Source organism: Lates calcarifer, linkage group LG9 (assembly GCF_001640805.2).
Source record: "Lates calcarifer isolate ASB-BC8 linkage group LG9, TLL_Latcal_v3, whole genome shotgun sequence".
NCBI classification, from domain to species: Eukaryota; Metazoa; Chordata; class Actinopteri; family Centropomidae; genus Lates; species Lates calcarifer.
The window spans coordinates 11,926,162-11,951,965 of NC_066841.1; the positions used below are offsets into that span (position 1 = coordinate 11,926,162).

General features: G+C 41.8%; 2 protein-coding genes and 1 long non-coding RNA gene across 8 annotated transcripts; 1 reads left to right on the top strand and 2 right to left on the bottom strand.

The window, feature by feature from the left end:
• Positions 1 to 464: 464 nt before the first annotated feature.
• golga2 (golgin A2) lies at positions 465 to 18,677 on the bottom strand. Of its 5 annotated transcripts, XM_018662912.2 has the most exons (28): positions 18,577 to 18,677; positions 17,027 to 17,182; positions 14,833 to 14,901; positions 13,615 to 13,767; positions 13,222 to 13,268; positions 12,934 to 12,997; positions 12,142 to 12,201; positions 10,952 to 11,032; positions 10,407 to 10,445; positions 10,215 to 10,277; positions 9,883 to 9,976; positions 9,633 to 9,739; positions 9,322 to 9,380; positions 9,025 to 9,166; positions 8,779 to 8,868; positions 8,452 to 8,559; positions 8,268 to 8,355; positions 7,621 to 7,763; positions 7,230 to 7,448; positions 6,810 to 6,923; positions 6,461 to 6,685; positions 6,136 to 6,235; positions 5,486 to 5,577; positions 5,142 to 5,370; positions 4,860 to 5,021; positions 4,646 to 4,752; positions 4,205 to 4,400; positions 465 to 4,050 (listed from the first exon to the last, which is right to left on the bottom strand). In XM_018662912.2, exons 1-28 carry the CDS (start codon positions 18,622 to 18,624, stop codon positions 3,782 to 3,784), a joined length of 3,324 nt encoding a protein of 1,107 aa, XP_018518428.1. In that variant the 5' UTR covers positions 18,625 to 18,677; the 3' UTR covers positions 465 to 3,781. The 5 variants fall into 5 exon arrangements, with proteins under 5 accessions (XP_018518428.1, XP_018518429.1, XP_018518432.1 ...); XM_018662913.2 differs by lacking the exon at positions 14,833 to 14,901; XM_018662916.2 differs by lacking the exon at positions 13,615 to 13,767.
• A 667-nt stretch (positions 18,678 to 19,344) lies between these two features.
• Positions 19,345 to 22,532, bottom strand: LOC108874460 (uncharacterized). 2 transcript variants are annotated; one of them, XR_001959686.2, is made up of 3 exons: positions 22,377 to 22,532; positions 21,618 to 21,871; positions 19,345 to 19,850 (listed from the first exon to the last, which is right to left on the bottom strand). It is a non-coding gene; the product is annotated as an uncharacterized LOC108874460 (long non-coding RNA). The 2 variants fall into 2 exon arrangements; XR_007813877.1 differs by lacking the exon at positions 22,377 to 22,532 and having other exon boundaries at positions 21,618 to 22,022.
• Positions 22,533 to 22,542: 10 nt separating this feature from the next.
• hspa5 (heat shock protein 5) lies at positions 22,543 to 25,712 on the top strand. The gene is given in 9 exon segments (XM_018662932.2): positions 22,543 to 22,598; positions 22,600 to 22,691; positions 22,812 to 23,043; positions 23,161 to 23,298; positions 23,397 to 23,509; positions 23,615 to 24,005; positions 24,111 to 24,348; positions 24,452 to 24,619; positions 24,728 to 25,712. Coding segments are annotated over 9 exon segments (1,965 nt in total). The 5' UTR covers positions 22,543 to 22,574; the 3' UTR covers positions 25,297 to 25,712.
• The last annotated feature ends 92 nt before the right edge of the window (positions 25,713 to 25,804 follow it).

The window sequence follows — 25,804 nt, forward strand, 5'->3', positions numbered from 1 at the left end:
TCATATACTCTAACATGATTGGTAAAACTAAAAAAAAAAGTACATTCCTTTTGACCTGTTGTTTTTTGACTTAGTAAAAAGTAGCATTTGGGATATATGTGGATGGACAGGAAATTAATCAGCAACTAATCATTGTTAAAGTTGTTTTTCAAAGCAAAACTATGATACTATATAAAATATCCTTGGAGTTTGGATTATCAGACAAAACAGGCAGTTCAGATCATTGTGCAAAGCAACAGGCCTTTTATGAAAGACAGTTTACTGGAACACCACAGGTGTAAATAATCAAGTGAAAGATGCTTCAGTTCCTGGGTCCTGTTTCATGTTGCAGCCATCGTTAGTGTGATTAGTAACACCTGTAACTAATCTACATGTCTGCTGTTTGTTTTCCAGCTGAGTCATGTGTGTATCACAAAGGAGTCTGGAGTAATTACAAAAAGTTAAAGAAATCCAGATGCACTCTGTTTACGTTGCTCAATCAGTTTTATTCAGGAGAAGGGGAGAAAATATTACTCAAGGAAACAAAAAAAAAAAAAAAAATCAGAAAGCTCCTGTCAGAAGCAGCCCTCAAACAAATCTGTTCTCTGAATGATCCTTCATTTCCATCTAACAGTCACTTCTATTTTACATTAAAACTGATTAGTTGAGATACTAACTTACTTCAAATAAATATAATATTTTCATTTTTAGTCAATCTTTGTATTAAATCACAGCCAGTCAGTAACCACCAACACCCTGACTCTGCACTTACACACACACAGTCAACACTGCCGGCAAACCCAGCAGATCAGCTCTCCCCCCCACCACGCACCAGGCATAATGAATATACAATATGTTACACAGTTACAGTATGTACACAGCCTCTTTTACAGTAAAGACAATAAATGCTTCCTCATTGCTATTTGTTTCAATCACGCAGAGCATATTTAACAGTGAATTAGAAAGTGTGGGAAGTAATTTTATCCACATTGTTTTATTATTATTTATTTATTTATTTTTCAAGCCCCAAAACAATGCTAAAAGGATTTTATCATATACATATATATATCTCTCGGTCCTACCACTCCCAAGAGAAAAATCAAGAGAAAAAAAATTAATTGTGGCATCATGTTTCAAAGGAAACAAAAAAAGTGACAGAATGCAGAGAAGCGAGGAATTTTAAAATCAAGAATGATGAAGTAACTTTATCCAAAAACCACCTGTGACTGCCAAAGTGCTGTGGTTTAGAGTAGACGCAGTGCTGTTTACTCTTCCTGTAAACGGCACCAAGTACATACGACCTCCATATACCTTACAGTCCAATTACACTTTGTTTTCTTTAACAGGCTTAAAATACCAGAATCTGCACTATTGCTTTCTGTCCTGTTACTTTCAGTGATAAATATCAAGTGTGCAATTTAATAATTTAACAAATATTTCCTCCCCTGACAAAAAAAAAAAAAAACACACACACAACCAGGAGGATCTCAAAATTCAAAGACATCCAAATATATAAGAGTTAAATGTATTCAGTGGGATGTTTGAATGACTTGTATGAGTGGGACCCTCATAAGCCTCTGTCAAAAGTTGATCTGAAAATGGGAAAAATGAGCTGTGACAGTGTAGTTATTGGTTATTAGTCTTAAAGGGAAAGAATCAGACACCAAATCGATCAATTAATCCATCCTCCAATCGACATCTGTGAGCATGAGTATCTCTCTCTTAAAGCTGAACACCTGTTGTGTCTCCAGGTAAAGAGGAAAGTATGAGGTGGGTCCAGAATCAGATGTCGGGGTTCCTCCTAAGATTTATTCAAGCATTGTCAGACAATACGAGAATAAAAAAATAGGAACATTTTAAAAAATACTGGTTCAGTTCACTAGTTTTGGAAAGAGTTTCTGATTGGTCCCACACTTTTGGCAATAACATCATGTCTTCCTGAAGTTTGCGGTCTCATTTGTTTCACCCTCTGCTCATATTTACACACCTTGGTCATCCTCCGAGTGCAACACCGCATACGCACGCACACACACGCACGCCAACACACTTTGAATTAAATTCATCTGCTTCAACTGGGACCCTCAGCTTAAGAGTGAGGCATCATAGGATTCCCACATTTTTTCTTCCAAAGAGGCTCAATGGTAGAAACAGAGCTGAACAAGAAGCTTTGTACAGTTTTAGTGCAATCATACTTGTATAATCTGATAGAACTCTACACAAAAGTACAACAGATGCTCAAGAGGGAACAGCTTGGATTACACACACACACACACACACACACACACTCTCACACTACATACAGACACACTCACACAGTCCAGTTATAAAGGATGTGCGTTCATTCATCTCTGATATGTAGAACTACAAGCAAAACGTAACAGAAAAGAACAGGCTCTATCAATAGTGTCAATTAGTTTAGAAACTTAAAGACCCCATGAAACAGAAGTTAGAGCTCAGGAAGAAAGTCAAGGAAACGAATGAATGACAGAGTGACAGAGGTGTGGCCTTAGTTTGTGATGCACCAGATTACAGAATAGTCGAAGTACAAAGAAGAACAATAAAAGCAGATACAGAGATTTTGACACCATACTTCCTATGACCACCCCAAATACTATACCTTAGCATCTAATACCTGGCAAGCAGCCCCCCCCCCCCCCCCCCCAGCACAGTTCTCAAGCTCTATCATGCATCTGAATTACACTCTGAATAAGATGCCCTTCTCCAATGGAGAAAATAATGCCTTAATAACACCTCTACTGCAATGTGTTTTCTCTTCATGGGGTCTTTAAATTACATCGATCCTCTCACTGAATGAGAAATAATAACAGTGGCGACTTTTCTCAGTCTAACAAGATGTCGGACATCATTACGACACAAACGTTTCACATATATTAACACATCGCACTGTACAAACGCATGACTTATCTTCAGTGTTTTGGAGGAAAAACACGATGTAGAGAAAAGGTAGTTTTTAGGGGACAGCTCCAACCGATCTGCAACACCTGCCTCCATCTTCCTGTATCTGATCGCGGAACTAGTGAGCTCTTCCCTTTAAACCAGCTCCTACAGTTTAAAAGATATTATGAGCACCAAGTTCCTTTACTGACTTAACTTACATCTCGCTCTGCCACGCAATCTGACTTCGCCCTGCTGCACCCTTCTCCTCACTTCTCTTCACGTCACACAGACATACAGGTAAATACCCGGGTTATTACATTCAAACGTGATGCTCTTTTTTTTTTTTTGTTTGGCATGTGTACAGTGAATTGTGTAAAACTGAGATTCTCAATAAAATAAAGTTGCACACAAACCGGCTGCTAATTTCTGACAGCTCTTTAAGTACTGTATCAGCGAGGGGACAGAGTATACGGCCCCTTTATTGCACTTATGTGTAAGATGGGAGACAAGAGAGACGATGGGAATTAAAAATAGCAGTAAGGAGAATAATCGCATTGCCTTTAGGAATACTGATTATCTCCTCTCTGGGAAGAGCATCATGGACAAAAAAAACAAAACATAAAACATAAAAACCACAAATAGAAAATACTCTTTTTAACCATGCACACATTAGTGCCAACACACAGAATAAGACAGGCATTTTAATGTAACTGGGTCAAAGACATTCTTCTATCTGTGACTGGTTTTGCAGGGTGTCATATTTCTTGAGAGGTGTCCGTGAATATGATCTAAAAGCTATAAACATGGTAAACTGTGGTGTTTAATATTCCCCAGACTTCAAGACATGTCCAATATCACGCACACGCACGCACATACACACACCAGAATTTGTCACACCCACACCTCACACCACCAGGATCTTGACTTCGTCCTGTTCGTCAGGCCGGTAGAAGAAGGGGATGCAGGGGTTCTCCCCGAGGAAGGGGGGCGATCTTAGTGCCCCCTGGGGGTTCTGGATCTCATGGAGCAGCTGCATGATCTGCTGGGCCGTTCCGTCCTCTTTGGGCGCCAGGGGCTTGGAGTCGGTCTGGGACAACCCGCTCGAGAGCGTCTGGGACGAGGGGGCTTCCGGGGCTGTGGCGGGCTCTGACAGAGGAATGACCTCCATGGCTTCTGCAACAGTAGATATGTGGGTGTAAACATTTTAGGTGCATGTGGTTTGAGAGAGGACACACTTAGCTCCCCGACAATCCTCTGGACACAAAATCAATATGAAACAGTTCTTTAGCGAGCGCAGCGTAACCATCATACTCCTGGTTGTGCCTACCTGCTCCACTGACTGCATTAAGCTCCATGTGTGTGTGCGCTTGATGCTCTGAGCAAGTGTGATCCTCCCCGACGGGAAGCAGATCGGGGTTCACTGTGCTAGCGCCGCCGGCTACTGCTCCGGTGTAGCGACTGTACCAGTCGTTCCTCTCAGCTACCAGCCTCATCACCAGATCCTGCAGCTCTGCCAGCTTCGCCTGAAGCACAGTGGAGACACGACACAGACTAAATGGTCAGGGGGGAGGAGAACAGTAACCTCTTCTAGCCTCTATCGGACATGATTATTGATGGCAATGTGAGAAAGAATATTAACTTAAGAAGTTTTGGTCATTGCATAAAAGCCACAGGCTCAGTAGAGACCAAAGCGAAAACATGCATCAACACAAACATCTTACGCAGCTGCACTGTAACACACTGATGGTTATTTTCAATAAGACAGTACCTTCATCTCCTCCTTGTCCTGGGCCAGCATGCTGATGTACTGCTCCTTCTCCTGGTGTTTCTGCTTCATGATGGCCCGCTGATTCTGGTACAGGGCGATGTACTCCCCTGGAAAAAAACACACACAGAATCTTGTTATACCTGATTTTCTGTCCCTTTCTGACTATTTTAGATGTAAAACACAACAAAAACAGTAACAAAAGTCTCAGTCTCACCTATAGTGTCGGTCTCTCCAGACAGCTGGATGCAGCGGTGCTCCAGCTCCTCCACCCTCTCCTTCAGGTCAGCTTTCTCTTGCATGAGGGAGGTGAAACGCTGCTGAAGCTTCTCCATGGCAGCCTGCAGGGCCTGATGAACTTCCACTGGCACTCCTCCTTCTATGAGAGACAGCATAGAGTATACATTAGGATTAACTATATACTGCATCCCACATACTTAATCTATATGAACAGAAATGTTCTCACTTGCACGCAGATCAAATATGTTGTTTTCCTCACCTGAATGCTCGTGACTGTGTTCACAGTGACTATGCTGACCCTGAGTGTGATCGTGCTCGTGATGATGGTCATGGGCAGGTTTGTGGCTGTGGTTTTGGTGTTCGAGGCTGAGGGCTAAAGCGGCCTGGTGCCGGGCTGCCATGTGGAGCCTGTGCTCCTCCTCAAGTTGCCTTCTGGCCTCGTCCCTCTCTGCCTCCAACTGAGCCAGAGCTCCACGGATAAACTCCTCCTGTAGGAGGGGATTACGGTGGAGTAAGTGCAATGCCGAACTCCTGGTTCATACATAGTTTTCACATATTCTCATTTCAATGTTATTTCTGTGTACCAACTTTAAACTTCCTCACCATCTCTTTCTGGCTTTCAAAGTCTTCTGGGATAACTATGGAGGAGGACTGCTTTGGACTCTCTTGCTGGGCCTGGCTTTCCACTCCATCTCCTAAATTACAAAATGACAAATGCAAATAGTTACACTTAATGCTATTGTTTCCAATTTCTTAAATCCCAACCTATAACATTCATTTGTCCCATTCACAGTGCAAGATTCTAGCAGTTATTGCTCTTCTTGCCTGTGGCCAGCACACAACATGTCTACATTTGCAGGTTTAAACTGCTGTTCTTATTTTCCCTGCCTGTAGGTGGCACATGTTAGACTAGAACTGTTAGGTCTGAAACTGCTGGTGCTGCAGCTCGACCAGTAGAAGGTGTCAGGTGCTCCGCATCAATGACATTGTGTCCTTGTTTCTTGTGAAAGACTACAGTTTTCAGTTTCTAGGTTTTTGTTTTAGCATAAAGGCTTTCTTGTTAAACAATATGAAACAAGAAAGCCATTGAAAAATTGGGTCACAACCACATGAATCCTGTGAAGGAAACTTGAATCCTTTGTTGGCACTGAAGCTCAAGAAGAAGGGCACACAAAGACAAAATAACAGGAAAAAGTTTTCACAGCGACAGTCCGTAACCAATAGAGGAAAAAAAGGAAAAAGACAAATCTTACCTTGGTCTCTGGTTGATGTGGCAAGAGCTGAGCTGCTGAGAAGCTCCCTCACCTCAGCCCTCAGCTGCTCATTGTCTCTAACTAACTGCTGCAAATGGTCCTGTAGGGGGAGACAGGGAGTCATTAAACAGTGAAGGATAAACAGTTGAGAGACAGAGACGGAAAGTGAGGTTTTACAGGACATCTTAAAGATTAAGCTACTTCTACAGTCTGTTTATATCCTGTCAGCCTGTAAGTGGATGATGATTACTATGCACTTACAACAGCCTGTGCTGCAAAATAGCCTTTGATAGATCACAAAAGGCTGTATTCCTGAAATACACACCTGCGCTTGTTGGAGCTGAGTGTGACTGATCTCCAGCTGCGCACGGCCGTGGCTTTCATCGTGCTGCAGCCGGTCCATGAGCTGGGTCTGCTGCAGATACTGCTGGTGCAGCTGTTCTCTCTCTGAGGCCAGGGCCTGGTAGCCTGCACAGTACTGCTGCAGGTGGGCCACTACCTGGTCCCTCTGCTCCACCAGACCCTGAGTCTCCTGGCTTTTCAATTCCAGCTGGAGTTTGGGGAATGAGGATGGGAAGTTAACACAAGTACAGTAACTGAGAACAACATGAAAATCCCTCACCAGTGCTCCGGCTGTGTTTGAAAGTGGTGTGTGTGTGTGTACGTGATCATACCTGCTCCTTGACGTTGTGCAGCTCCTCTTGCAGTTCACCCATCCTGCGAGCCAGCTCCTTTTTCACATGCTGCTCTGACTGGATGGCAGTGGTCAGCTCCATGTTCTCATTAGTCTGTACGAATGAAGGAGTAACAGGAATCTTGGCTTAAAGGCAGTAGTCTCCCACCCTCTGAGGTAATACTTGTTACAAATGTACTTTCCAAACTTGTAAACATCTTATAACTCTGTTACAGAGGCACTGATCAAACCTTATTACAATATCCAAGTAACAAAAAACAAAAAGAAGATGTAAGGACATTGAAATGCTATACGGATATGATAACTGCAATCTTACGGAAGTTAAGTACAGTATGTATATAAAAAGAGTAAATGTGTCATTAAAAAAAGGACAGATGGACCGCGAGATTTTCAGCCTCACCAGTTTGACGAAGCCGTTCTGTAGCTCAGCCAGCTGGTCCTTCAGTGTACGGTTCTGGGTGAGAGCGCGGCTAATAGTGGCCTTGTCTGACTGCACATCCTCCAACATGCGCCGACGGTCCTCTGCCTCCTGGGCTTGGCTCTCCACCTGCCGATCCAGCTCCCCCAGACGCGTCTCCTGCTCCGCACACAGGCGGCTCAGCTGCTCGTTATCTCGCAGCTGGGGGAAAAAATTACAGAGGCTAAGGTATGATGGTAGCACTAATGATGTATGAAACATTTAGAAGCATAAATCAATTGGTGTTTCTTTAAAAATGTTTAGGATGAACAACCCTTACACTTTCCTTTATATATATCAAGATGTTTATTAGAGAAAACAATGTATAGCATACCTGTGCCTGGTACTGTGCAGTGAGGGCTTCCTTCTCCTGTTGTAGTCTGCTGAGGCTCTCTTGCAGAGCCACCTCACTCTCTGATGGCCCTGAGGACTGAGGCTCTGCGTTATCCTGCGCCTCTCTCTCCTGGGACAATAATGCTGGAGGAAGAGAGGAAGAAGAGTAGCAGTTATGAAATTTAATAATTTGCCACAATGAAATACACCACACAATGGTAGCTGAGCACAGGATTTAGAATGCTACAGCTCTCAATATTATGCTGAACTACATGTAAATTACAATAAGCATCATCTAAAACTGATGTTAATTCTACTGTGGAGGGACAAAGACTGGAGCACACTCATTGATTTACAGCATTAAAGAAACAATTGTTTAGGCACTCATAAACACTTCACCTAAAGGCTGCTAATCAGAATCAGTGTGCTCAAGTCTTTTTTGCCCTCTGAAGTTTGCTCTCCTTCATCTGACAAGCTCCTTAATTAGCTGTACGTGGCTCAAAGATCTGCGGAGAACCGATTCCATTAATTCTATCATCAGGTAATCAGTCACCTTATTTAGCAGAAGTGTTTTTCATATCAAAGAGGGGATGAAAAATGGTGAGGAAAAGGAAGAAACACTAGATGAGGGCGGCGTGCATGTAATACCTGCAGCACTTTTTAGCTCTGCGATGCTGGCCTCCAGTTCTTGGACTCGGTTGATGTTTCTGTCCCTCTCCTCTGCAACCAATGACACCTGCGCAGACATTTACACACAAAATTAGTCATTGGTTTGACATCAAAATAAAAAAAAGACAACCTTAATATCTGTTGATGTCACTGCATGGTTTACCTGTGTTAGCAGCTGTTCTGTTTTGTCCTTCCATACCCGGCCCTCCTCCTGGATCTGCTCTGCGTAACAGTCCCTCTCCGTCTTCAGCTGGGAAATCGACTCCATCAGCTACAACATCACAAAAATAAAGGGGGAAAATTGCATTAACAAAACAAGACTGTCTGGTGATGAGAGATGAACAGGCAGGAGTGGTCTTGGATGCTTCATTTTAAAATGGTTTGCCACCTTTATGTATCAAATAATCAAATATGGAGGGGAAGAAGAAACATAGGAAGGGTAGGTAACATCACATGGGTCATTAGATGCAAATACTAACAGCACACAGACCTGGTGATTGTGTGCCTCCAGATGCTGCTTCTCTTCCAGGAGTAACTGGACCTGCTGGTTGGCACTGTTGGGATCTGACTGATTAGAGCACTGGAGAAACAAAGGAATGAGGGTTAGCACATGAATAAAATGACATCTGCATGCATTATAGGCAAACTAATCCCAAACACTGACACACTGACACTGACTAGAGAGTTGATCTATCACTTCCAATTACTAAGATGTTGTACTTGTGTTTTAACACACCTGTTGCAACATAAGGTCAGCAATCTCAAGCCTCTTGCGAAGATCTTCCAACTCCAGCCTCATTGCTCCGTTCTCCTGCGTACTCAGTCTCAACTGCTCTGACAGCTCTGAGCTCTGCTGCTTCAACTCCTCACTCACATTGCTGCAAACACAAACACATATGCAGAAATTGTTCATTGCTTGTTCACACCATTGGTTGCTTCATGTAGAATTTGAGGGATTTGACTTAACTTCTTTAATGCCGAAACAATATTATAGAATACACCTCTTTGTGTATGCCAGGATAAAGTGACTTACTTTACTCTAAACATCTCTAGCCTCAGGCTGTCTCTGTCTTTTTCAAGCTCTTTATTGTGCTGGAAACAGACAGAAAACATTTGTTAATAATAACAGACACTTAGACAGCAAGACCAAAACATCTAAAAAAAATTAGTTCGACAACTGAAATGAAGGATGCAAGTAATGCTTGTTGTGTTTTGTGTGAGACTGCCTATGTGTACTACATGCATGCAACTGACTGTGAGTTAAATAAGTTTTTCTTACATACTGCATTTTCATTGCGCATTTCACAATGAATATTGAATATACAGGGAGTAATGACTGCAAACCTTTTCAAACTGTTTCTGCTGTGTTGAGACAGAAGAGAGAGTTCTCTCCAGCTCTGACACTCTCTGCTTCGTTGCCTGCAGACGGTTGTTCAACTCCTCTGCCTCAGCTATACACAAACACACATCGACACAGAGACACACAAACTGTTAACTAACTGCTGTAGGGGTAAAATCTTGCCAAGATGAAAAACTCTCATTCATGTGTATGCTCCGCTGATTACAAAACACACACACACACACACACACACACCTGTTTTCTGCCGTGCGGCCTGTTGTGTGTATTGTAGTGCAGTTTGTAGCTCTGATTTCTCTGATACCAGAATACCAATGGTCTGGATATGAACCTAAGAGAAGGAAAGACAAACAGAGAGCACATAATGTTTCTCAATAAAACACAACACTAAATTTTCTCTACATAGACTACTGCACACAGTTTGACATTAGAGAGTCCTGATATGATACAGTACACTGCAATAAAATGGGGTGGTTTTGTTTTTTTTCCTGCTAAGACACTGTTTTAGAAATGCTAAAAATGCACCCTCAGACAAATTCAATTTATGTGTTTGGGGCGCGAGAGGTTACCTGTAATTGCTCCCGCATGGCTCCTTGCTCTTTTGAAAATCTCTGCTCAAATTCTTTTCGCTCCTGAAGGAAGAAAAATGCAAAGTTCATGAATGACCAGAAAGGAAGCAAAGATTCAGTAGACCGGAAAAAACGTGAAGACAGGAATGAACAGACAGCTGAGCAGACAGAGGGGAAAAAAAGACTGTTTACCTTTTGTAGCTGATCTGTGAGCTCCTGAGATTGCCGTGCCTGCCAGAACAAATACAGGATATAAATTTTAAGTTTGGGAATGTGTCTTTTATCACCCCAGGAGTTCTACAAAACATAAAAATTCTGGCACAAAAGACCTCATCTGCATGCCAGACAGGACAGGGACAGCAGAACTGAAATAATCAACTTGTTCTGTTGGTTATTTACGCTATATTAATCTTTTGAGTTTATTGTTGTTAGTGTGTTAAAGTGGCTTGAAAAAGCCTTACAAATAGGCATCTACTAGGTTGTAACAGTTCTGCACCTAAACTTTGGTTATACTTTATAGAAATATGTTAAAGTCAACCTAAGTGAAAGATAAATAAATAACATGAAAACCATGCATGACTTCTCAGTGTGTTGTTACTCAGGATGACATGCAGAATGCATACAGTACATGCACTGATGTGGTAATTAATTGTGGTAGGGCTAGAGAGGGGGTTACTCCAATCACACAGAGGTGCGCACACAAATACGCACACAGACACACACACACAGCTTCTTACCAGCTGGTCTAGCTGGGTATTGAGCTGAGAGTTTGTTAGGTTGCTGGACTCCAGGGCGGCTGCCAGCTCCTGGTTCCGACTCTATTACGTGCACACATGCATCCGGGTAAGGAGAAAAAAAAAAGAAGAAAAAAGAAAAAGAGAGGGATAAAGTGCAGTGGCCAAAATCAAACAAAGAACACATGGAAGGAGGAGAAAAATTCAAATGTGAATCATTAACATGGAGGCAAACGATAGCACCTTTACTAGTGCAAAATGTGTTTTTAATAATGACATGTGAAGCAAATAATTAAAATACATGATGGTTGTTAAACTACTAGGAAACTAGTGGAGCCTTCATAACCAACTATTTAATTATCATTTGCAAGGTGTGGACAGCATACACATGACCTCAGTTTGTCATATGAAGTCCCTGCCCAGCGCTATGAGCTTCCAAGTTCCACTCAATGGGCCAAACTATGAGTCATTAAAATAACATTACATGGTGCAAAGGGGCAAAACACAGATCTCTGGGTAACACTAAGTTTCTGTCTCTCCTATAGTCCTCAACAGAAACACCACTTACCACTCTCATTGCAAATTCCATTTCATTTGCAAGAGTTTAGTGGTATTTAATTCATTTCCAGCTGCCCAATCATCCATACATTAAAATATAAATCACCCAGTGAGACATTCACTACTTAACTACCAATGAAGCCCTTGTTTTAAGAGACAATTATGATACTTGGATACTTGGCTTGCACTGTCATATCAAGTTCTACTACATTGAAGCTCCAGGCTCAGCTGGGGGAGAACATGTGAGATACTCTGTATGAGGGTGACCTTTCTGGCTCTTTATAATTTAATTAACCAACAAAGAGCCACAGTGGATTCTAGTTAAGATTGCCCTGCTAATACTGAAAACATGAGGCTTATCATTTCAGACAGATGACTAGCTACTATTCACTATTCCTGAACATAAAGTTTACATTCAGGCATGGTGTGAGAAAAATGATCCCATGCTTAAAAGAAATCCTGGTTATACCTTGAATCTCCAGAGGGCAGTAGAGAAATCTGCCTCATATGATGTGGCTACTGCTGTAAATCCCATAGCATGGATGGACTATTGTATGACTTGACAGACTTCTAGTTCTGTTTCAAATTTCAACACACGTCCTTGGTTCACAGAGAATGTTAGATTTCTATCTTACCTCCAGTTCTCTGTCACTGACAGAAGGTGCAGTATCTCCATTCACATAAGCAGCAGATGACTGAAATGACAAAGACCCACTCATTAACACAGAAACAACATGGAAAATTCATCATGTTTTTTAAAATAAAGTTTATACACAGACCCTTCAGGCATTCTTAACTTCATGTGAATTGATAACCCAAATGACAATAACACATTTTTTTCATTTATAACTCTGTTTCTGTAGACATTCATATGGAAAATTATGCATGTGCTGGAATGAAAAATGATCTGTCTCCACAAGCTTAAAGCTGAAACACAGAGGATGCATTGCAGATAGGCAATTTGTTTAGTCAGCAGTGGTAACACCTGCATTTCACCACCATGTGGGGCAACGATACTTCAACATATTTTCTTGAGGGTTACAAAATACAGTTCACTTATTATATCTATGTATGGCCTGCTATTAGAGCGGCCGGATTCTGATTATCTTTAGACAGTAAGAGGTCATGGTTAACTGTGTCCCAGAGACTTGACAAAAAGCACACTTTGTGTTTTGTTGCTGACTGTGCAAAACTGAACCAAGGAAATATATCAAGCTGGTGTGGTGCACCACTTGATGCTGTCAGTGTGCTTAAAGCCATTGGGAACAACCAGCAAATTTTAAAATGCTTCCAGTACATTCATCCTCGTTGAAAGTGTGCATCAGTGGTGGTTATTGTTAAAAGCTCACTGCTGTATGACAAAGTAATGTGTGAGCGTGTGTGTGCATACGTATGTGTGTGTGACATTGGTGGTTCTAATGCCGTACCTCAGAGACCAGGCCGTTCAGTTGCTGTGAAAGCTGTCGCAGGCTCTCTGTGGAAGACAATGGTCTGCAGGATAACACACATAACACACACATAAATACACATGCATGGACACACGCAGGCTCAAATTCTTACCATGCGGCACTCGAGAGCAAATAGTAACTTTTTGAGGGGAAACTGTGAAATCTGACTTGTATAATAGTAAAAACTTGGCATACGAAATATATAACCAGTCCACATACATAAATAAGTCTCTGTATTATGTGGAAGTGAGGAGTCAGGTAACCCACCTATTCTCCTCTGTTAAACTCTCATTGCCATTGGTATCAGGGTAGTCCTGCAGAGAGAGAGACAGATCGAAAGAGGAAGAGAGAGTGAGAGAGTCAGGCAGACAGACAGGAAGAGAAGGAAAGATAAAAAATACAGTGACAACTTTTGAGAAAAAGGAATTTGCATGATGACAGAGCGCATTAAGCACAACAAAAAAAGACAAACAACGGTTGTTTCCATCACACAAACATATTAGTAACAATGCAGTAATTTGCAACAGACTTTGAGACTCATTCTGCTAAGGCTTACAGTCTTAGGTGTGACTGGCAGACAGGAGGGAGAATAACAGAAAAGATCTGAGAGGCAGAAAAGGAAAGAGAAAGAGAGAATATGACTGAAAGTGAGAGACACACCTGCAGGTCAGCGTTGTGATCAACAGACTCAGGGTTATTAGTAGTGTTAGCACTAGCGGGGTTAGACACAGGTGAGCCGCGACCAGGCTCGCCCCTTGGGTCCTCCAGCAGCGGAGGAACTGAAGACCCCATGGGCTCCGCGTCAGCAAAGGTCTGAGGTAACACATACACAAAAAAACGCACACATTGGTTTAATGCCAAGAAAAAGCTTAGTCATGATGAAAAAGCAACAGCAAGACCACAATGATGCTGTAAACTTTACATATGTACACATGCACAAAAATAACAACTGAATTATTGTTCTGACTCAGATTAAGGTGACAGTTTGATTAAGTCAATTATCTCATTTTTCTACGGAGAAGCAAGATAGTCTACAGACTAAGAGGACATAAGAATATAAATAAATGGTAGAAACTTAAGGATATTTATTGTTGAGTTAACTACCTTGCAGAGCACTTTAATGCAAGCTCTGTTACTTGAAGTAGCAGCTGTTACGTCGATATTGCATTTTACCTACCACTGTTACCCATGCAGTTCTTACTGAAAGTACTGAGAGAACTGAGACTACACTCTATGAATGCCAACAGTATTTTGAATGACTGGTAGTTAACATTTCTCTGTTATTTGACTTTGACCTTGATGCGAGCGTTTATAATGACAAAATAAAACCTTTATGAGTGCATGAAAATAAGACAAAGAAAAACAACAGGAACAAAAACAAAAGTTATAATGAGAACAGAAACAGATACATACATTTCTTGTTTTCCCAGATGCATGCCTGCATGACGCACCCAGGTACAGATAACACAGCCATGCAACTACTGAGACTCATGCCACCCACTGTTCATACCCTGCCCATTCACAACGTACTTCTACATCAGACTGTGAACTCCAGATCACCAACAATACATGGGTGAAGTTGGAGAAATAACCAAGCACCCTTCACATTTCTCAACCATTAATGCACTCCTGACACAGATTTAAAAAGCACAGCACCAATGCAAGAGTTTGCACTCAATTTTGGCCCATGCTTCTTGGCCTATGTGACAGAAAGAATAAGTGCACTTGACATAAGAGGGAGGCAAGAATAGGGGAAGCAGCAGTACAATATTAAATAAATACCACGAGGGGCAGCTATTTACAGCAGAGGGATGCAGAGACAGAAAAAAAACAAGCAGGGAAGAAGCAAAGAAAGGAAAGAGAGAGACAGAACCTCACCTGACTGTTGCCATAAGGAGGTAGGACTACTCCATTGCTTTGACTAAGTGCTTTCAGAATACTGTCAAACTACAGGAAAGAAGAAACAAGGGCCGAAAGTGAAGGAGATGTGAAAGAGGAGAGAACGATTTAGAAAGTGACAGTGATACAGACAAACAGGCACAGAGAAGCAGCTGCTACAAGAAACCTTAGACGGAGGAGGTCTAGAAGAGAGGAGGGTGTGTAGTGAGGAGAAACTGAGGTTTGTACGCCTGGTCCAAGAGGTCATTAATATCGGCTGCATTTTATTGGAGCTTTTCGTGCCATTGGTAAGCAAAATAACCCATCCAAATAAAAATGAATCATGTAAACATTTAAATCAGAATAAGAGGCCCTGAGGCAGCACATCATTTTTCCAAATGCTGTCTTTGTGGAGAGATATAATCTCTAAGTACAAGTCTCTAGCTGTTCCAGCTCTCTACAATCAGCTCTACAGACTAAACTTGATCACATCTCCCTTTGCCAACATAACCTGCAGTAGTTACTTGCCTACTCTTATTCACCATTACATACAAAGCCAAATTAGACAGTATTCTGTCTCTCAGAGGCTAAAAAAGTATAAAACATTGTTTGGTTACAAGTTTATCAGGTAAAAAACAGGAATCTTAATGACATGCAATATTTTCATCAGTGGTTATTGTTGTAAAATGTTTACTCTGCTCTGACCCTTATGACTGAACTCCTGCTGGGTCTTGCCAACACTCTTGACAGATATTTGTCTTGTCCCGCTTCAGGCTGCATGAGTGTAGCCAGTCTTCACCCACCATAAGTCAAACATGTTTGGAAAAAATACTGCATCAGAACAAACAACAAGACTCAGCAGCGAGCTCTCGAGCTGTGACGAGCCCAGATTCCAAATAGGCTTAAAAAACTACTGACTGACATGGTCTGTGCATAACTGACCTGTGTGTGTGTGGGTGCTGGAGTCAAATGCCTAACTGTGTGTGTCCTTACTGACACTCTCAATTTGCTTAGTAGAGCTTTGAAACAGAATCAATCTTTTTTTTTTTTTTTTTTTTTACATTTCAGCCAATAGTCATTCAAGCATTTCTAATTTTGACATATCAAAAACAACTGCATATTCAATCACTGCTTCCACCTTTGTAACTATTAAGTCAAATATAGACACTGTTGTTTTTGATAAGGATTATCTGTCCACATTCAGCCTTTTGAATCAGAGCAAATTACATATTTACATTAACAAAGGGAGAACGTATAGAGGAGATTGCTATAACTAAAATGTCCTTATACAATAAGTTGATTTAAGGTTAATATGACATGAGGCAATATGCAAAACTGAAGTTAAACTGATAATTATAAATATTTCTCAAAATGTATTTTAGCTTAACAAATTTGTCACAACCGTCTTCAGGCCAACTTTTCTGCACAAAACTTGACAGATTTGAATTGATTTTGCTTTTACTTTAACATGGTATTATCTATGTGTGCTGGAAATCTAACCTTCTCCATTTGCATTATAACCTGACAATGACCACTGTTATGGTTAGGTGTCCATGGTCCTTGTCTTTCTTGAACAAGCATTTTTTCACCCTATCACTTGGCTAGCAGATACTGTAGGTGTTAAAACTGCTACTGTGTTGTTGGCACTGTGTGTGTGTGTGTGTGTGTGTGTGTGTGTGTGTGTGTGTGTGTGTGTGTCTGACAGCCTAGAGGAAAGCATTTGCCAACTTGACAGTAATTCAGCCATATCAGTTCACAAACGGAAAAATATTTTGTGATCAATGGCCAAGCAGGCCATTATAAATCATTTGAGTTGGAGAAAACAAACAATAAAACACTTTATCTACGAGCACGTGGATCTCTTTTATCAAGTATTCTGCATATGTGTATCTGCCAGCCAGTCAGTATAAACTATTGGACTAACCAAATAATGCAGTTTGTATGTGCTAGACATAAGATGTACTTACTGTTATAAACAGTCAACATAACAGTGAGCGTAAAGGCTTTCTAATGTTATAACAGTGGTTAAAATACAAACAGGGGTGAAAAAACATGATATGGTCACACCAGGTCTGACAAACCAGACACAACGAGTACACAGACAGTCTGTCAAGTACAAACAGAGGTTGTTATTTGATCGGGAAGGACAGAATGACAAGCAGGCAAATAAATGGAAACACCAGCACTGACTTACATTGATTGGAGAGTTTCTATCTGTTGAAGGTGCATCAAGTTGGCTTGGTCCCTTCACCTTCCTCTTCTTCTTGGCCCCTGCTCCGCTACCACCTCCTCCTCCGCCCTTTTCTCCTCCTACACTGGCAGGGGAGCTCTTCTGCTGAAACTCCTTCAGCTGAGCAGCACATGAGAAAAAAGGAAACAACAGATGTATGATCAGGAATGCGTCAAGTTTTTCTTGACTGACAGAGAGAAAACCCTCTGTTCTACAAGACCCATAAAGTTTTCTTTCATTACTCTGGATCCAGCAGTGGGCCTCTAGAATTGTTCCCAACTATCAACCTAATACAGACATTGTTCAGAGCCAGATATCTCCAATCACTGAATTAAGAGATGTGAAGTTTGTCTGAGATGAAGGCAAGGATGCACTGCTTCCATTCTCTTACATTACACCTCTCAGAAGATCCTGTTTCAATTGTTGGCTGGAATGCATAGCGACTGCCAACAAGATAATGACTATCACTTATACTTGTTTGTTCAATGGTTTATTGTTCTAAATCAAACAAGATGAAGCTGATAACTTGTGGCAAATAAAGCCTGTCTATTTGTAGTTTAACCGTGTGACAGTTAAAACATACTTTCTCGTGCCAGAGTGTGTTGGGGCATGAGGCCCGTGACAGCTGTCGTAGGGGACCATAGGGAATCACGGGGGAACTACTGGAGCTGCCATTTCTAAAACACTAGGGCTGAATCGCAGCAAAATGTCAAGTGTTATCACCACGACCACTCATCCACGAGGATTGTAGGGCAGCAAAAACTGCTGACGAGTCATTTCCCGAAGCTAACATTTCACAGCTGATAAGGCCATCCTTCTGACTAGCCTAACAGCACACCTAGCTAAAGCACACAGCAGGACAGGGAAGAGGGGTGTCAGCTGTCAAAACAGTCCCCGTCATTCTATCCAGCTAACTATGCTACAATGCTACCCTAGGGTTTCTTTTACATTAAAATAGCTCGTTGTTGGCGATTTTCTTGGATAACTGAGCCATCCTGCTAAACAAGACAGAGAGCTGCCCGTCTGCTGTGTAGCAATCCTCACACTCACACATAACCAACTATTCATTAGTTAGCCATGTTGCTAACGTTAACTTGCCTTAGTTAGCACGTTAAGGTTTGCCATTAACTACATTTAACGTTAGCCAGAAAGACATATGAAATCAACAGGCAAGGAGAGTAACCTGAATTAACCACTTACTAACTAAACGGCGTGGGATGCTATTAATGCCTCTACGAACTAAATATAGTCTACATAATCTGGGAAAGTTAATGCTATCAGTAGAGGCCCAGAGGAAGCTCCGGGCTCTCCTGCGCACTGCAGCCCTGAGAGGAGCACGGAATGTGGGACAAGCGACGGCGCAGAGGTCGGACGACGTGTAATGACAACACCCCTGATCCGTAAAGAAATTTGTAACAAAACGGATAAAAACACCAGTCTTACATGTCCGCTAACGAGAAACTGCACCAGTTCCTCCTGTGATAATTAGAAGGATCAGATGTAAAATACTTTACCTTTTTCTTAGCTGCAGCGAGTTTTATTTGCCTGCTCTGGTCGGCCATCCTGCTGCTCTGGTCAACCGACCGAACCACGTCATCAGTTTGGTGTCGGGTGGTGTCTCTGCCGGTGGAGGGCGCAGGCCTCACTTAAAAAAATCATCTCCGGAAATTTGTTTGACACAAATCTAGCCTATTTATTGTTTAATTATAGATTTAATCGACAAATCTCTGTTTCGTTTATTTAATTGATATGTCTTTATATAAAATGTAACGCGTCAGATCCTGTAAACAATGTTTACAACAATTTACAACAATGTGACAGTCTTAGATCTGTGATTGTCTTTCTCTCTTTAGCCTACTTGTTATTTTGTGTCTTTATGGACTTGTCAGTTTGTTCTGACATAAACACGCAAGGAACTGGAAACAGTTAATAAGAAATCTTCATTTTGCTCATTGTAATAGTTGTATGAATAGCACATGTGTATCTGTGTGGTGCTGAGCTCCATGCATATCCATACATACTGTATCTTGACAATTCACTTCAAGCCTAATACAGATGAGCAGAGAAACACCTTGGTAGTCACACTTGTGGTAGCCTAATTTCAGTAACCTTACCTCCACACCATTGGAGAAAAGCAGCACACCTGGGTGATATCCATGTCATCCTGAGAAAAATAAAAAGTCCAAAAACATGGACCAGGTCCAAGTATTCAAATGTGACACTGTCATGGGACACTAAAAAATGGTAAAGAAACAAAGGCATAACAGGAGATAAAAATAAACTAAACTAGAATCAGAATCGCCTTTATTGTCATTGTAGGTGCATACAATGAAATCCATTGGGATTAACTGGCATTAACAAGAAATATAAATTTGGGTATTGAAATAGAAGGAAATGCAGCTCAAGGAACACATATTTTCATTAAATAAAGCCATAACTGTGAACTCCATATAACCAGTTGCATTCTAACAGACCACGCCATTATTATTATTATTATACTGAATTATTATTTTCAAATATGAGTGAGAAATTCCATGATAAATATTTATCTTTGTACATAGGAATGTCAAATATGACTCACTCTATAGTTACAACAAAATGAAGGCAAGTAATTCAGGGGTGAAAGCTGTCTTTGGTTCATATTTTATTAACATTTTATTTAAAAATTGTAAATATACATATAAGGTTGATTGAACAGTGTCATTCCCGCTGGGAAGCAGCCACTCCTACATTTGATGTGTCTCACTTCCTCCAGCTGTCAGCCGGCAGTGTCATAGCTCCTCCTACACTGGATGAGGAAAAAAATTGAAAACAAGAAATAAACAGCTTCATCAGTAGCCTATCCAACTCTTCGAACTGAACAAGAAACATCTTTGAGCAAAAAAGAAACAACAGAATTTGTAGATCTCCCTTGATCCACTCCTCTATCTGAACTGGTCAAGAAAGAGGGCTCTGGGAAGAGTAAGATTAAACTAAAATACATGAGTCCACAGGTGCATTATAGTCCAGTGCATTGGTGTCACCTTTTGAGCACAATACAAATAGAGTCTATGTAATTTGTATTAAGTCACTTGTCTTCTCTTAACAACTTTAAATCCCTAGAAATCCCTTAAGAATTATCAGCCACAAAATAATGTAACAATTTCAAAAGCTATGGCTGTGTTGAAGCTGTTAAGTACTAAATCATTAATTTGGAGACCACTTCAACTTAGTCCCTTTTCAGACTAAGTCAAATTAGATCTTTATATATCAAAACTGTAACAGTTTACACCTCTGAGACGTCTCATGTAAGAGACAGAGGAGAGGAAAACTGTGGCCCTCTGATGTGCTCCAGACCCAGCTGTGCTGTGAGTTGTATGTACCCTCTCATTTGTATCTCATTGAAAACTCCTTTTTTTCCCCACCCATGAGTCTGCTCATGTGCACAAAAGGACTCTGGTCACTGGTAGTATCAGAGGTCAGCAGACTGTTATTTAGAAAATGCACAATCATATCTGAAACTCAGGGTCACACCAATGATTCAGTGACCTCTAAAGAAGACCAACATACAGAGCTATTAAAATAAATAAATAAATAAAGGACATTAAAAGAATTAATGTAGCCTGTATCTGGCAAAAACTCATACAATGCAAACTGACTTGTTTAAGAATTTTCTAGAATCAAGTGGTTTACTTTATTATTCCACCAAGATACAGACCCTGAAATAACACTTCCAGGAATCAGTGCCACTCTATTATAGAAAGTCCCCTTGTCATATCTCGAAATTTTGAAATTTGGAGACAAAAAACAATTTATTTCTGGAATGTCCTAGAAATTAGTGTCTGTATCTTTAGTCAGGGCATAATAAACCATACCACTATGATAATGTCAATAATTTTTTTGATTTTTCTGATTCTGGTGGAAAATATAATATCATAATCTAACATCTAAAAGAATAAACATTGTTCTCACATTAGACAGTAATATAATAAAGACAAACACAAACAAAATCTGATTCAGTCATTCATTGGCTTGTGTAAGTCTACATATTAGAATGGGATCATATTGTGTGGCTTTGGCAACCAGTTACCTAACCTTGACCTAGTTAGACTTTTGAGATAGGAGACTGTATCTCAGAATGCAATGCAGTGGGTGATTTTGTTTGATGTGTATTATAACCTGTTTATGTATTGCCAATATGCTCAAAATAATTCAGCATATCTGGGATCAATATAAGGTCATTGAGACAGTAGGCTGCAGAGTGCTCATATCAAATTTTAATTGTGAAATTGCAGGCAGTTTACATTACAAGAAGTCCTAATTGCAAGGGTGTATGTTCTCTGATGAAACGTCCAGACAATCTTCATCTGATGTAACAACATTTGCATCTAGACTGTTTAGTCACATGCATATTAAACATGGTTTGTACATGTCTTACTCATTGTAGTGAGTCATCATTACTACTCATGATACCAACACAGAATTCACACAGTTACACACCTTGAAACAACAGCAATATGAGAATGAATGTCAATTTATTATATGTGGGGGCCATTATGAAAAAAGCAGCACTTACTTCTAATGTATGAAATGTGAAAATGCAACCTTGGCCGGTCATTAGAATGGCGTGTCGTTGCACCAACTGTGTTCACGAATCCGCTTGACAGACAGCCAATCAGCATCGGCACGGTGGGCAAAAGCCATGACGTCGCCGCAACCCGATGTGTGCAAATCAGCGGCGGCCAGCATGCCGGTGGGAACCAATCAGCGCGTTCCAACGAGCAGCTGCTCAGCCAATCGCGGGGCTCCACGACGGGGAAGAAGTGACGGCTTATATATGGAGAGAGCACAATTCATTCAACATCATTACACAGAAGCCAGAATACAGAAAATACATAGAGGAAAGATACACTGTACAACGAGAGAACACCCGTTGAGGCAACGTCAAGGCCGTCAATTCATTGACAGTACTGCGATTAAGGTATGTATTAATACTGTTGTGAATATATTAACGCTGCAATGTAATACTTTCTATTGTCTACAACGCTGAACGTCATTTTAAGACAGTTTCATAACGGTGGCGGCGGCTAAGCTAACGGTTGACGATAGTGATACATTTACACAGTTTAATGTAGCTTGTTAAATCCGGCTGGCAGCTATTATGACTAAAATATACCATGCAAAAAGAGCATACATTTAACATTACGTTAGTGTTTCCCTCGCATGTCTGCTAGACACGCTAACGTGGTAAGCTAGCTACCGGCGGATGCAAGGAAAAAAATCTAGTCAGTGGTATTAACAGTCGAAAGAGGCAGAGATGCTCCACCCAATTTACCCATATTTTTTCGACGCTGAAAAGTCTGACATTTCGAAGGGATTTATTGGCCCAGGCCACGCTTCCCGTTTACCAGACGTCTGAAGCCCAGTAAATGACATCGAGTATTACCACGTCATGAAAGCAAGGCCACGTTTTTTATGTTGTACTTTTTCTCCGCAGATTTCTCTGTTGATCCGTGCACCAAAAAGAGCAAAGATGAAGCTGCTGTGGGTTGTATTGGCTGGTGGCCGGCACTGTGTTTGCCGATGACGACGACAAGAAGGAGAACGTGGGGACTGTGGTTGGAATCGACCTGGGGACCACCTACTCATGGTAAGTAAAAGAGCGATTTTGGCTTGATTGTTTTAAAAATCAATTTAATGATGCGACTCCAAATGCCACTGACAGAGGTTGCATTTTAAAATAAAGATCTCTTAATTATTTTCACTTTAGTGTTGGAGTGTTCAAGAATGGTCGTGTGGAGATCATCGCCAATGACCAGGGTAACCGCATCACTCCATCATATGTGGCCTTCACTAGTGAGGGTGAGCGTCTGATTGGTGATGCTGCCAAGAACCAGCTGACCTCTAACCCCGAGAACACCGTCTTTGATGCCAAGAGATTGATTGGCCGCACCTGGGGTGACTCCTCTGTGCAGCAGGACATCAAGTACCTGCCCTTCAAGGTGAGTCTATACTCTCGATGGTTTGAAGTAAAAGTGTGGTAGTAGGATCCAAAGTTCCTCAGGTAATGTTTGAGTGACATACTCGTTATGTTAATCCTGATGGATGTTCCTCTTTAGGTTACTGAGAAGAAGAGCAAGCCCCACATCCAGGTCGACATTGGTGGTGGCACGATGAAGACATTTGCTCCTGAGGAGATCTCTGCTATGGTGCTGACAAAGATGAAGGAGACTGCTGAGGCTTACCTGGGCAAGAAGGTACAGAAAAACGCCAAAGAATATACATCAAAGAATATCCTAGTTCTAAATAAGTGGTGTATAATTGAGTCTAATTTTCTCTGTTTTTTTTCCCTCAGGTCACACATGCTGTGGTCACTGTCCCTGCCTACTTTAATGATGCCCAGCGCCAGGCCACTAAGGATGCCGGAACAATTGCCGGTCTGAATGTCATGAGAATCATCAATGAGCCGTAAGTGTCCACTGAATAGTTTAATCACCTGTTGTCCTTTTTGAAATTGTGAAAATATTTCCCTCCCTTCCCCTGTAATAATCAAAAACCTTAACTATGTTTTAGAACCGCTGCTGCCATTGCTTATGGCCTGGACAAGAAGGATGGCGAGAAGAACATTCTTGTGTTCGATCTGGGCGGCGGCACCTTTGATGTCTCCCTCCTGACCATTGACAATGGTGTGTTTGAAGTGGTGGCCACCAACGGTGACACTCACCTGGGAGGTGAGGACTTCGACCAGCGTGTCATGGAGCACTTCATCAAGCTGTACAAGAAGAAGACCGGCAAAGATGTGCGCAAAGACAACCGTGCTGTGCAGAAGCTGCGTCGTGAGGTTGAGAAGGCGAAGAGGGCACTGTCTGCTCAGCATCAGGCCCGCATTGAGATTGAGTCCTTCTTTGAGGGAGAGGACTTCTCCGAGACCCTGACTCGTGCCAAGTTTGAAGAGCTGAACATGGTAAGTTCAGTTATGTAAAAACTGTGACCATAGCACAACTGAAACATAACTTTTTAAAGTTCTTCTATTCAACAAGCTTACTAACCATGTCTTTTACTTTTTCAGGATCTGTTCCGTTCCACCATGAAGCCTGTACAGAAGGTGCTGGAAGATGCTGACCTGAAGAAGTCTGACATTGATGAGATTGTCCTGGTTGGTGGCTCCACTCGTATCCCCAAAATTCAGCAGCTGGTGAAGGAGTTCTTCAATGGCAAAGAGCCCTCCAGGGGCATCAACCCTGATGAGGCTGTGGCATACGGAGCTGCTGTGCAGGCTGGAGTGCTCTCTGGAGAGGAGGACACTGGTAAGTCATTACCTTTATATAGTAATATCTGTTTCACTAAACCAAACTTTCTGTTTTTTTTTCCAGTTTTTTCACTTTCTTTGTTTTTTTTTGTCCCCTCCAGGTGATGTGGTTCTTCTAGATGTGTGCCCCCTGACTCTTGGTATTGAGACTGTTGGAGGAGTAATGACCAAACTGATCCCCAGGAACACTGTGGTGCCCACCAAGAAATCCCAGATCTTTTCCACAGCCTCTGATAACCAGCCCACTGTCACCATTAAGGTCTATGAAGGTAAGAATTTGACATTACTATTTTTTTAATGATGGCAAACATTTATCATTTGCATTTTATAAAAAAATTAAATGTAGCACAAGCTTAATTATTGACTCTCTTCCTCAGGTGAACGTCCTCTGACAAAAGACAACCATCTGCTGGGCACCTTCGACCTGACAGGCATCCCCCCTGCCCCTCGTGGCGTGCCACAGATTGAGGTCACCTTTGAGATTGATGTTAACGGCATTCTTCGTGTCACAGCTGAGGACAAGGGCACAGGCAACAAGAACAAGATCACAATCACAAACGACCAGAACCGCCTGACACCTGAGGATATCGAGCGTATGGTGAACGACGCCGAGCGCTTCGCCGATGAGGACAAGAAGCTGAAGGAGAGGATCGACGCCCGCAACGAACTGGAGAGCTACGCCTACTCTCTGAAGAACCAGATTGGCGACAAGGAAAAGCTCGGCGGCAAGCTGTCCGATGATGATAAGGAAACCATCGAAAAGGCAGTGGAGGAGAAGATTGAGTGGATGGAGTCCCACCAAGACGCTGACCTGGAAGACTTCCAGGCTAAGAAGAAGGAGCTGGAGGAGGTGGTCCAGCCCATTATCAGCAAGCTTTACGGCAGTGCGGGCGGACCCCCACCTGAGGGCGCAGAGAGCGAGCAAGATGAGAAGGATGAGTTGTAGGCAGGTTTGAAGTCAACTCTTCTGTCGCCCCTTGCCTCTCTGGTCTGATCTAGATGTACATATTGGACTGATGGGACTCAAATAGTGAGAGGAATGGTTGGGAAGGGGTGGCGATAACAACAAGCAACCATACTGAATCTTCAGAAAGACTTTGAAATAAGTTTCAGTGTGCGAGAGGTGTTCTCTTCGCTGGAAGGCGGAGATATTCGTCAGCCCAGTATGAGGCTTGCTGCTGCTGTTCTCAGGCAGTCCTAGTGGGATTCTGTAGTGGGGAGGGGCTTAGTTGGGTGGGTGGGCATTCAGGTGTCTGTGGGATCAAGGGCTCATAATGTTCACAGGCAATGCTAAAAGTTATTTATTGAATCTGGTCATTGTACTTCTGGAAAGACATTGAAATAAATGTTTGATATAAAATACTTAACTTTCTCATGTTGTTTTCATTCACAGTTTTAGGGCATGACATTTGGTAGTCTTTGCCAAATACTGCATCCAGCACTTACAGATATTC

Excerpts from the sequence above, each read along its gene's own strand:
- golga2 (XM_018662912.2), bottom strand. The coding sequence starts at position 18,624 with ATGGCCGACCAGAGCAGGCAAATAAAACTCGCTGCAGCTAAGAAAAAG. Across the intron at positions 9,381-9,632 it reads AGCAGAAACAGTTTGAAAAG|CACAATAAAGAGCTTGAAAA; the intron begins GTTTGCAGTCAT and ends GTCTGTTTCCAG. Across the intron at positions 4,051-4,204 it reads TAATGCAGTCAGTGGAGCAG|AAGCCATGGAGGTCATTCCT; the intron begins GTAGGCACAACC and ends CTACTGTTGCAG.